Genomic DNA, 12,605 nt, shown 5'->3' on the forward strand with positions numbered 1-12,605 from the left:
AAAAAAAAAAAAACAAGGAAAGTCTGAGAAACTACCCCAGCCAAGGGCAGCCTGGGGAAATAAGATGGCTGCATGCAATGTGAGAGACCCTGTGGAACAGAGAAAGGATGGCGGGTAAAAACTAATAAAATCCAAATAAACTACAGAGTTTATAACATACCAGTGTTGTGGAAAATGTACCACAGTAATGTCAAATGTCAACAATAGGAGAAACTGGGTTGGGGTATATGGCAATTCTGTACTATCTGCATGACTTTTCTGTAAGTCTAAAACTATTCTAAAAGTTTACTTTTTAAACAGCGAGTCATCTGTCTGGGCTTTAGGTAATCCTCAAAACCTAGCTATCTTTGATTCCCCTTTTTTGCCATTTATGAAGGATTTGAGCTTAGGATGTGGGGGGTATCCAAGCCCCTAGATCCCAACCTCATTTCCATAGGAAGAATCATCATTTTCAAGCTCAAGAAAAACATCCATTTTGTTCACCATGGTATACCCAGCTAGCCTAGCACAGTACCAGGCACATAGTAGGTGCTAAATTGATATTTGTCCAGTGAAAGAAACTTGAGGAGGTCTTCTTGAAGGAAGTGATCCAAGCAGAAAGCCAAGATCTTCCCTTCCCAGGGCAAGAAGTCAGTACCTCTTAGTCTCCATCCAGATAAGGAAGACTTCTGGCAATCTAGTTAGAAGCGGGTAGAGACTCCTCTTGACTCTGCCTTTGGAAGGCAAGCACATGGATTTACTTAGGATTGTATTTATTAGGACATTTTGGGAGCTGATGGAGATCATGAGAGGCAGGCCGATTCCCCCAAACCACTCCCCACCTCCTCACCCAGGGCCCCACCCTTCAAACCCCAAGATGCCTCCACTGACCCTCAGGGCAACTGCCGAAAGTATACGCAAAGAAGCTTCATGCAACAAAAATGGTTGGCTAGATCTTAAAAGTTCATTTCCTGACACGTGGTAGTCACTTCATATATGTTCATATTGATGGCCGCCATTTATTATGCACCAGGCCCTGTGCAGGGAGAAGGGAGGGGTTTCCATCTAATGATGTGTGAGAATTGTCATTATCCCTATTTTATAGAAGACAAAACAGAGGCCCAAAGAACTTGAGAAATGCCCAAGTCACAGCTAGAAAGTATAGAAGAGAGATTTCAAATCCAAGACATCTGTGTCCCAAACCCATGTACCAGCCACCCTAATATCTGACCCCTCCCTCTAGGCCAGAGCTTCCCGCCAGGCCCCCAGACCCTCAGAATCCCCTCCCTGCTCTCTGCAGAGGCACCCCTTACTCATTCCTTCATCTGTGGCCTCCAGACAGCAGTAATTTTCAAGTCTCTCTCTTTTAAAACTTAATTTGCCAATTTTCCCCTTAGAGGTGCTTTTTGATATTCCTTCAGGCTGTCAGCCTGGACAGGCCACGGAAGCAGAATCCAGGGAGATGGATGCTTATTACAACCATTCAATTAATTAAGTTTGAATAATGCAGCGCTGGCATGCTCCCATCGATGCGTGGAGGCCTATAGACCTCCCCCACCTTGAACTTTTAATAGCCTTTTCCATATTTATTGCTACCTAACCGGACACTTCAAACATATCCTGCACTCGGTATAATTTGATATCTGCCCAGTCCCCAAAGTGCCCTCTTGACAAATGTTTACCTGATGCTACAGTGTATTTAAAAGATTTATATTCCTTTTTGCCGAATGGAGCCCTTCGGAAAGGAGGACTATGTCTTCCCAAGCAGAGGATCCGGCATTCACTGGCGGGGTGGCCTCCAGCAGGAATGTTTTAATACATCACTTATTAAAATGGACCTGGAGCCTTGGCCGAGGGCTCCCATACTCCCTGCTTCCCAACAGAGGACAGCATTAGGCCTTAGCTGAGCACATCCAAGCCCTGCCCCCGTTCTAAACCCTTACACAATGACTATCAGAGCCGACAGGGCCTCAAACCAACAAACCAACAAAGGACCTTTAAAGCTGAAGGACAGTGACTGCAGCTGGGACTGAGCCTGGGCCTGGGGTCAGATGACCCTGCATCCACCTCCTGAAGCGTGGACCCTGGGTTCCAGTGCTGTCTCAGTGACTTACTAGCTGAGTCACCTTATACAAGTTACTTCACCCTTCTGAGCCCCGGTTTCTCCTGTACAATCAGGATAATAATAGTGCCTATTTCACAGGGTTTTGTGAGCCTGGTATACAGTAAGAGCTCAATTAATACAGAGGCTGTGCAATCCTTCTGGCCTCTCCGGGGCCTCGATTTCCTTACCCACTGAAGAGAGAGACTCATGGGTTTCTAGGGGTGCTGGGATGATTGCATAGGAAAACAGGAGAGAAAACACCGTGTAATTACACAGTGCTTTGATCACGTCACTGGCAATTACTCCTGGGCGTGGACACAAATCGTGTCTTCCGAAAGAATCTTTTCACATGGCTTCTGCCCCTCGGCAGATTGATGCCTTGTCCCCCTCAGCCTATCAGAGGGAATGCCAGGGGATGGCTGAGCTCCATGGTGCCCGTCAGCCCCCAGGTGCTGGGAGTCCCCGGGTGAGCAGGGAGGAGAGCAGCTTCTGGAGGGGGGTCAGGTGCCTGGGAAAATCAATCTGGCATTCCCACTCCTGCTGGCCCCGCCAGCCCCAGCTTGCTCGCCATTCCCAATAACTGCCTGCGTGGAGAGCTCTCTGCTGGGACCTCCTGAGCCCTTGGGTCTCCACTGCCTGGGAAGGAGGTTGAGACATCACCCCCTCTGGGCCCTCTGGAGCCCCTCTTCCTCCTGCCCGCCCCCCTCCCCTAGCCTCTTACCTGATGTGTGAGTCACACTTAGGCTCCTGTCACTGTGAGCTGTGTTGTGACGCCTGGCTGACAGCTTTACCACAAACACATTAAAATCTCCCAGCACTTCTGGGTGTGTAGTAGCCCAGGAGAAAAAAAAAAAAAAACTCTCCCAGTCTTTCTTCAGCCAAAATCCTCCTCCCAAACCCTCCTCCCCAAGGGGCCTGCTCCATGACCTTTGACTGCTCCAAGCCTAACAAGGGGCTAAGATTTGTCTTCCTATCAAGCCTTTCTAACTGATGATTAGAGGAAGGCTGATAAGTGCAGGTGCCTGAGACCTCTCAGGCCTTGTACCCACAGGAGCAGCGCATCCCTCGACCTGTGAGCCCCGGAAGGTGAAGATGCAGACAGAACACAGCTCATCTGCAGCCCTGCCTCTGAGGACAGGGGGCCCTTGGCGAAGTATGAAATGTGCGTAGAGTGGCCTGATACTGAGTGTTCCCATGTGCTGGCACTGTGTTCATCCTCCTAATAACCCTATGAGGCAGGGGCTGAGTTATCCTCACTTTACAGATTAGGAAATTGAGGCACTTGCTCAAGTCTAAAGACCTAGGAAGTCGGGTAGCTGGGACTTGCATCCAACTCTGCCAGCCTGCAAAGTCGCTCTTAACAAGACTGCCTGCTTCCCTGCACAGTATCCCTCTTTCTCCCCTCACCCCGCCAGAGATGGCAGAAACCTCAGGGATGCAGTGAGAGCTCAACCTGCAAATCCAAAATGGAATAAATTCACCTCAGGGGGATGGCCTCGCCAGTCCAGCCCATCTTTCCTCTCATCTGAGCCCACCCATAGGGGCCCCCAACATTGCCTTTTTGCCTCACAGACCAAAGCCACCATCCCTCCTTCCTGTCAGCAGCCAGCCCACAAACAGCAAGTCATGTCCCCCCCACCCCACCCCCCAGCCAAAGCAGAGAAAAGAGGAGTGAGACACAGGAACAATTCTTTTATTGTACATTGGAGAAATAGCCCTGTGTGCTGGTTCAAGGTGCAACATACAGAATATTGAATTAAGAAAAGAGGGAACGGGGAAGGGAAGGGAAACCTCTTGAGGTCCAAAGTTGCAAACAAAAAATGGTAAAAGATTTCCTCACGCAAGAGGCATTTTTGCAAATACCATGCAAAACAGGCAGCTGGTGTGCCTTAAGAGAATCCCTATAAATAACAGAAAAGACACTCCAAGCATTCCTGTACGTGGACTCAGAGCACAGAGAAAAGAAACCAAAATGCCTTTTGGCATTTCAAGATATTTGGCACTCTTGTGATTACATTTTTTTACAGTCCATTAAAGAGAATAAACTGACATAATATTAGAGAAATAAACAGGCTGCTCACACAACAGACTGCAAGGGGAGGTTAGAAAAAGCTCAAGCATTTTTTTCTTTGTTTTTCGTGTGTGTGCGTGTGTGAGTGTGTGTGTGTGTGTGTGTGTGTTTTCTGACATAAAAAATGTGTCCATTTGCATTAACTTGGGCAAATAGCTTGCAGCAACAAAGAAACACAAGCTTTACAACTCATTTTAAAATAAAATCTTTTCTATGTATCATTCCTTAAAAAAGTTCTCTTCTTGTTTTAAACACATTCCTGATAACTTCTAAAGATGACCAAAATAAAACAGAATATCTACAGAGATCATTTTCTGAATTTTTTGTACATCCAAGGATAACAACATAAAAAAAAACTGGACAGCATTTCACATCCAAGTGCACGGAACCATTTTTGCAAGATTAAATAATGTAAACATTGGGAACAGCCAAATCAGCGAAGAATGCCAACACCTCAAAACACCTGGTGTTGCCGCTTCATTAAGTGGTTCAAAATCCAGATCTATGATTGCGCAATATTCACCGTATATAAAAAGAAATGGATATTAATTTTGACAAATAGCTGCAACTGAGACTTCTTTTTATTTCTTTATATGTGTATATAGTGAAACTTTATTATTTTTAAAATTTTATTTTTTTATTTTTATTTTTGCAGAGGAGCCCAGAGCCTTCTCCTCCTCCTCCTCACGCCTCGTCTGTCTCCCGGCCTGATACCAGATACAGGTTGTTGATTTCATCGTGGGTAGCAAGCTAGTAATAAATTTCAAAGTGCTTTCTCTTTTCATGCTTTTTGCCAATAACTGTTACCGCCGTTCTTATTCTCTCCCTTAACTCATTGTCTTTGGGGGAGTTAGACACCAGGAGGTGCCTTGTCGGTCATATTTTTCAGCACGTCATCAATCCTATCATCTTCAATAACAACTGCAAAAAAGGGGGGGAAAGAAGAGGTGAGCGCGCTTGGGCCTAGCCAGAGGTCTCTGACATTTCCCATTATGCCCAGAGTGGGAGGTCGGGAGAGGAGAGGGCGAGGGAGCAGGGCTCACTGCGCGGTGAAACAGCTCCATTCTCCTCCGTCCCTGCCAGGGGTCTCTTCCCTGCTTTCCTCTGAACCACCCACCACCCTCTATCCTCCAGCCTGCGTCCCAGCTCCATTCTGAAAAGAGGAAACAGAGGGCGCCAACCCAGCCGCTCCTGCTGCAGCCAGGGCGCGCACTGGCCGTGTCCTCCCCGCACCAGGTGCACTAATTTAGACAGAAATGTCTGGAGCAGTGATAGGAGAGGGAGCCAAAGTCTTTGGGTCTCGGGACCCCCGGTAAGTCCCGAGCGCAGCTCCGGTGGGCAAGGCTGGGTGCTGAGATGAGCGGAACCAGGAGGGGACGCCAAAACCGGTTCCCACGACGCGCAGCGGGTGGGGGTTAGGGCCTGGCCTGGGCGGGCGCCCCCTCCTGCGCGCCCTCTCCCCGCCGCTGGCCGACTGACTCGGCCGCCCCGCGCTCCCCGCTGCGGCAGAGGTCAGAGCCTCCCTTCGCTGCCTGCCAGGGACACATGCCGTAACCTCCGCCTCTCTTACCGTCCCAACCTAGCCTCGCCTTTCTCAGTCCCTCCATCAGTCCCTCGGCGAGACGGCCGGGCGCCGATCGAGGTCTCTGGCTCTCCCTGTCTAAGGTGTCGGTCGCCCTTATTGTTTCGGCGGCTCCTGCGTCCTCCCCATACGCGCGTCCTCGGCTCTGTCTCTCCTGCTTCAGCTCCCCTCTCGGGAGCTTTGTCTCGGTCTCTGCCACCCTCGGTCTCCCGTGTACCCCCTCCCCTCCATCCCTGCTTCTCAGTCTCTCTCTGCAGCCGTCGGTCCCCCTCATTGTCCCCGCGCCTCTGGAGCTCCTCTCGGAGCCTCTCTGCGTCTCCGCCTCTCTGGGGCTTTTCCAGCTCTCGCGCGGATCGCCCAGGCCTGGCAAACCCCCTCCCAAGCCAAGTAACAATGAAAAGCCCGTGCGACCCGAACACCCTAGCCTTCCCCGCAGGAATGGGATCCTCCCCATGCAGGTCCCCATGCCGTCCCCTGGGGGGTCCTGGGACCCCCTCCCCCCGGGGTTGTGGAGCGAGTGCAGCTGTGACTACACTGCGCAAAAGGCGGGGGTGGGGGGCGCAAATCAAAAAGCAAACTTTGCCGCGGGTGGGGACCCCCAGCTGCAGCTAGAAGCCGCCACGCCCCCGGGGTGACCCAGCCGGGGATCGGGCTTGGGGGACGCGTTCCTGCGACCCGCTTCAGCCAGACCCGCAGTACGGGATCCCCCAATTCTGCAAGAAGGGATTCCGTCGGGTCTGAACGGGCTGCAGCGGGTGGGAGACCTCCGCAACCCTTGTTCAGGCCGCGCCGCGGGAAAAAGGGGGTGTCAGGGAAGGGGGCCGCGAACTCACCCCGCTTGCTCCGGCCGATCTGGCCCAGCTTGGGCGGCCGCTTATTCTGCCCGGCGCCGAAGAAGTTGTTGGTGTCCTGCAGGCGGCAGGAGAAGATCTGGCCCACGTCGCCGCCGTCGCCGTAGGGGCTCAGCTTCTCGTCGCCGTAAGGCAGCACCTCCGACATGGTCGCGTCCGGGGGCTCCGCCGCGGCGCCTCCTCCGCCCGCGTCCCCGCCCGCGGCGGACAGGGTCAGCGGCGCTGGGGCCGGGGGCGGCCGGCCGGGGACGGCCCGCGGGCTGCTGCGGCGGTGGCGCCGGCGAGAGGCCGGGGGACGCCGCTAGGGCAAGAGCGCGGCACTCGCGCGAGCGGCCCGGAGAGCGCCCGCGGCTGCGCTGCGCTGCGCTCCGGCTCCGCGCGCGAGTGGCTGCTGCTCCGCCAGAGGCGAGCAGGACTCACATCCTCGGCGCGCCGGGGCTCTGGGCGGGGACCGGGCCGGGCCGGGCGGGGCCGCGAGCCGGGAGGGAGGAGACGTCCCTGCGAGCCCGGAGGGCGCGGGACCGAGGAGGGAGCACCCCGGGAGCCGGGCGGGCCGGTCCTGCGGCAAGTGCGGGCGGCGGCGCCGGTTCGGGGAGGCAGACTGGGAGCTGCGAGCAGCGGGGCTGCGAGGGGCGGAGGGGGAGGGGAGGGAGAGAGGAGGGAGGGCACCGGGGAGGAAACCCGGAGGGAGGGTGGCGGAGAGAAACCGAGAGGGAGACGGGGCTGAAAAACAGGGACTAAAAGACAGGGAGGCAGGGGAGACGGTGGAAGGAGACAGAGGAGAGGGGGAGAGGAAGGAGAGGAGGAGAAAGAAGAAAAGGTGGGGGGGGACGAGCTAGAACGGAGAGACAGGGGAAAGATGAGAGGAGGAGGGAAAGGATCGGGAGGGAGAGGAAGAGGGTCGGAGAGGGAAGGAAGGGAGAAAGACAGAGGGGGGAGAGGGAGGCAGGGATAGGGAGGCAGCGAGCTGCGAGGAGAAATGCCGGCCGCGGCGCCGAGGAGAGGCGCGGGGAGGAGGGCGGGAGGAGGCGGGGAGGAGGGGACCCGCGGGCCTCGGGGAGAGATCCCTGCGAACGGAGCGACGTCACGGGGCCGCGCCGGCCGGCCCGGGCCGCCGCTAGCTTCCTGCCCCCGCCCCCAGCCCCCGCCGCCCCGCTCGCGGGTGTTTACGGGGCCCGGAGCTGATGCGCGCCCGCCCCGCAGCGGGCTCTGCCTCCCGAGGGGACCTCGGGGGGAGTGGGGGTTCCGGGAGCTGGAGAGGGAGCGGACCGACGACGCACACGCGGGGAAGGGCGGAAGCATGCTGACCTCCCCGGGGGGCAGATGCTGCGGGGCAAAGGTCGGAGGGCTCCAGGGCGACCCGCGGACACAGCCTCCCCAGCCAGCTGCAAACCGGGGAGCCCTTCCTCCCCACCACACTTGCTCCCCAATTCAGACCCTGAGGGCCCAGCCACTGGGGCCTCACACTCTCCTCCCGCCCCGGCTCAGTCCAACCTGGAAGGCCTCACTACCCCCCACCCCCGCCCAACTGCGCTGGACTCCGGCTCCCGCGGGGCCTCCAGGAGAGGGAGGGGGAGAGGGAAGGGGCAGCCCCGCCTCCCTCAGGAGAAGGGAGCGCCTCATTACGCCGGGCTCGCCCGGGGTGCCTGGCTCCCGGCGTCCTCTGCCTCCGCTGGGGACGTCCTGGGCCTGCCGCCCTCTGCCCTCGGGGGCCTCCCTTCCAGCAACAGCCGTGCGCCCTGTGGAGAGACTATGGCCTCTGAGATGAGGAGCGGGCTCCTCGATGCCGGGAGGGAGACTGGGGCAGCCCCAGAGGCCTGGGAGGCGCATCTGCCAAGCAGATGGTAACTCCGAGGGGGCAAGGTGCAGGAGGAGCGCTCATTATCCTCGCCGGAGCCAACAGCACCTGCCCTCCGCTGGAGACCTTCTTTGCTTAGCAGAGCCAGCCTGACCACAGGGAGGGGCAACCACCCCAAGGTCATGCCAGCTTCTGGAGGCAGGGCTAGGAAACACATCCAGGTGGCCCAGGTGAGTCTCACCTGGCTCATCCTGCTGCCCTGCAAGGGGTCCCATCAACAGTGAAAGGAGCTCTCCCCTCCCATCTAGAACTCTGGCGGGTGGGAGCTAGAGGCAGAAGGGGAAGGTTTTTTCCTGGTATAACATCTGGTGGAGGAGGGAGTCAGTCCAGCCCCCTCTCCAAACTGTGTAAAAGGATTGGCTGGCCTCGGGAAGCCAGACTCCATGGGAGGAGGAGGAAGGGAGCAGAGAAAAGGGAGACTGAAGCAATGTGGCAGGTGGAATAAGCATGTCCCTTGGATTTAGGTCTGGGTTTGAATCCCAACCCCGTGGTTTGCTGACTGTGTGACCCTGGGTGGGTCATCTCTCCTCTCTGAGCTTCCATGGTCTCAGCTGTCAAATGGGTATATGGCTAGCTACTACCTGTGTACCCTGCAGGACAGTAATGAAAACAAAAATAAAATCAGGCTCTGATGCCTGGCTGAGAGTGGATGTGCAATAGACATTTGAGAGATGACTTAATGAGTGAGAAAGAACGGTAGCACTTCATTTGTTTCCATTTCAGGACCACATGAGCTGGGAGAATCCTTAGAGATGAGCTGGGCCTATCCCTCATTTCCATATGGGGAAACAGAAGTCCAGAGGGCCAGGGGCTAGCCCCAAATCCCACAGCTTGTCGATGGCAGAAGCCTCAGGTCCCCAGACTGACCTTGTTCCTCTCCACAAGCCACCTGGCTCATTCATTAGGACTTTCCCGAGTGCCTGCTTTGAGGTTAGCACCAAGGCCAAGTGCTAAGGGAGAAAACAAGAGCGTAGCAAGCAGGATGATAAAGTTCCAAGAAGCGCTGACATTTGTCTCCTGCTTTCTTATGTTCCCCCAAAGCATTTTCACATCTATTATTGACCTTGCTTCTCAAAATAAATACCTTTTGAGGTAGAAAGAGGAGACGTTGCATCCCTGTTTAACTGACCTAGCAAAAAGAGGATAAGTGACTTGCCCAAGGTCACAGCCTAGTGATAGAGCCAGGAGAAGCCACTGTGGCCAGCCCTGATTCCATAGGGGACTCCCTGCAGTGGTGACAGCATGCAGGGCTGGGACCACCCCATTCATCTCACATCCGCCTGGCTCCTTCCTTGCTGCTGAGATGCACAAAGCAATTTACACGCTGAGCACCTACGACAGTCCCACTGCACAGAAGGTAAGCAGAAAGACCCAGCGAGGGCTGACGAATCCCTGCACACACAGCAAGTGAGAACAAGAAGAGAAATCCCTTTTCCACCCCATCTGTCTTTATGTTTACCTTGCCTTGTTCCAAATAAGGTTAAAGGTGACAGCATCCCACGTTCCCAACTCAGTACCCACCCCCTTCAGGAAGCACACGCGCCTCCCAGCACATGGTGCTTGACAGCTTGAAAAGCATCTCCATGACTATTCGCTCATTAATCGCTAAGCTTTGGAAGTGGAGGGGACTGGGACCGTCAGGCCCGTTTCACAGACAAGGCGCCTGAAGGTGGGGTGATGTCTCCAGGGTCACACAGAAGTTCTGCAAGGGCAATTGCGAATCAGTATGGCTTTCCTCCACCTCCATTTCTCCCACTTGTCTTTATTACAAAGGCCTCACTCAGTCCTCCATTCCTTCCAGCATTTGGTGGGGGCATCTCTTCATCTTGAAGTCAACACATGTGCTGGGACTCCATTCCTGCCTGTTTACGCTCATTCCCCAAAGCCAAGAGGCCAGACCCAGGTGAAGGAACCTAATAAGGCAGGAATGAAGGCTTCCCTCCCCACCTCCCCACAAGGAAGCCTGGCAGTACATGGTCTGGGGCAGTGGTCTAGGATGAAGAGCCCACTGGGGCAGTCAAGTTCAAAGCCCTAGTTGGGCGTGGTGGCTCACACCTATAATCCTAGTACTTTGGGAGGCTGAGGCAGTCGGATTGCTTGAGTCTAGGAGTTCGAGACCAGCCTGGGCAATATAGTGAGACCCTCATCTCTATAAAAAATTTAAAAATGAATCAGGCATGGTGGGGCACACTTGCAATCCCAGCTACTCGGGAGGCTGATCAGGGAGGATTGTTTGAGCCAGGGAAATTGAAGCTGCAGTGAGCCGTGATTGCACCACTGCATTCCAGCATGGGCAACAGAGTGAGACGCCATATCAAAAAAAAAAGTTCAAAGTCCTGCTCTGTCATTTCCTAGGTCTGTGATCCTTTCACTCTCTGTGCCTAAGTGTTTTCATCTGTCAAATTGGCATAAGAATCATTATTACTTGGTGGTTTATTGTGGGAGGAGATCATACACACACCACGCCTAGCACAGTCAGTCCTCAGTAAAGGTGGTTGTTATTATTTGCTATAGGCTCTCTTTGTGGCTTTGAGAAAGCTGCCTCTGACTCTACATCATCCAGTGGGAAACCTGGAGAAGATCACATCTTTTCAGCGGCAAAACCAGTTTTCCCAAATCCAAAGTAGATAAAACCTGCTTGAAGCAAAGGTGGGGGTCCCAGGGCCTTACTCCAACTTCCCCCCGAAACTTCATCTGAAACTCCTTCACCAAACCCCAAGACTCTAGAAATAAGAACCACAGGACCAGGCCATCTCCATGGACCCTTTCAGCACAGACATTCCAGGATCAAAAATACGTATTTGATAGCCCAGACTGTGCACCAAGCCCCACACTCAAGCTGGTGGGATAAGAAAGGGGAAGGTCAGCCCCAGCAGGGCCCAGCACAGAAGGGAGGCTCAGCACACATCAGTTTCCCCTTGATCTCATCTCGCCCCTCCAATCCAGATGGGGAAACTGAAGCACAGGCAGCGGCATCAGACAGTGATGGCAAGACGTAGAGAAGAACATGGCTGTGGAACAGCCTAGCCCAGGCCTCTGCGCCTGCCTTCTGGGCTCTGTTCCTTCACCTGGGCATTGGATGGCAGGCCAAGCCCAGGCTCCCGTAGAGATGGGGTGCTGGGAATGCTGAGGTTTGCCAGGGCGGGCTCAGACTTTAGACTGTCAGCAGGAAAGGTCGGGGGCGTTCCCCTCTCAATAGCCAGCTGGTCACCTCAGGAGAGGCTAAGTGGCCACCCAGCAGGGAATCACCACTCTGAGCCAGAGTTGGATAAAAACCCAAGTCCCCACCACCCCACTCAGCTCAGTGACTGGAACCTGGGTTGCAGCCACTTCCCTTCCCTACCCTCCTTGAAAGGCAGGGCCTCTGCCCCCGTTCCCGCCTCGTGACCACACACACACACACACACACACACACACACACACACACACACACACCACACACACACACACACACACACACACACACACACACACACACACACACGGTGAGAGACAAGCACACGGACTGACTGGAGGTAGCCTAGATCCAGAATCAAGGAATGTTAAGAGAAGGTTTCATTCATGCAGCAAACACTTGTTGAGGACTTCTGTGGCAGACACAAACCTGCCCCCAATACAACTCAAAGGGTGTTAACTTATTTGTCTGTCTAATCACTAAGACCTTCTCTCCAAATAAAATCTTACAAGGAAATTCAGTAGATGAAACATAGACAAAGGGTAAGCTGATGGGGTCACAGGGGTCAGAACCCCAGCTTCTGGGCCCTCCATCTCCCAGCTGGTCTCCAACGGTCTCCAAAGAGCCCCCAAAGCCCTGCCAGGCTCGGTGTGAAGCTACCCCTAGAGCTCATCTAGTCTAACTCCTCACATGACAGCTGGGGAAACTGAGGCCCAGCCAGGGAACAGTAAAACACAGGTTTCCTCACTCCGTTTCACATTCCTGCCACCCTGACACGACATGTGTCACACTTGGAGTCGCAAAAGGGAGGGAAGTTCCAGCAATGGGCGATTAATCACAAAATAAAAGCTCATTTTTTCTGACAATGAAGTTTGGGGTGTTTCTTTAAAATACAAAGATCACAGCGTCACTATTTAAGGTTTTTATTGCACCAACAACCTACAGAATGAGAGTCTCATGGGCTCTTCAGGAAAATGTAAAAAAT

General features: G+C 54.3%; 1 protein-coding gene across 2 annotated transcripts; it reads right to left on the minus strand.

Annotated features, from left to right (window-relative positions):
* Window positions 1-3,755: 3,755 nt before the first annotated feature.
* CAMK2N1 (calcium/calmodulin dependent protein kinase II inhibitor 1) lies at window positions 3,756-7,569 on the minus strand. Of its 2 annotated transcripts, none has more exons than XM_032759161.2 (2): window positions 6,570-7,569; window positions 3,756-5,075 (listed from the first exon to the last, which is right to left on the minus strand). In XM_032759161.2, exons 1-2 carry the CDS (start codon window positions 6,733-6,735, stop codon window positions 5,005-5,007), a joined length of 237 nt encoding a protein of 78 aa, XP_032615052.1. In that variant the 5' UTR covers window positions 6,736-7,569; the 3' UTR covers window positions 3,756-5,004. The 2 variants fall into 2 exon arrangements, with proteins under 2 accessions (XP_032615052.1, XP_032615050.1); XM_032759159.2 differs by lacking the exon at window positions 6,570-7,569 and adding an exon at window positions 5,725-6,555.
* Between the last annotated feature and the right edge of the window lie 5,036 nt (window positions 7,570-12,605).

This window comes from Hylobates moloch, unplaced genomic scaffold (assembly GCF_009828535.3).
Source record: "Hylobates moloch isolate HMO894 unplaced genomic scaffold, HMol_V3 SCAFFOLD_9, whole genome shotgun sequence".
NCBI classification, from domain to species: Eukaryota; Metazoa; Chordata; class Mammalia; order Primates; family Hylobatidae; genus Hylobates; species Hylobates moloch.

Coding starts and splice junctions, on each gene's coding strand:
- CAMK2N1 (XM_032759159.2), bottom strand. CDS start 6,202: ATGGGGACCTGCATGGGGAGGATCCCATTCCTGCGGGGAAGGCTAGGG. Junction 5,076..5,724: donor GGCGAGGCTAGGTTGGGACG/GTAAGAGAGGCG, acceptor CCTTTTTTGCAG/TTGTTATTGAAGATGATAGG.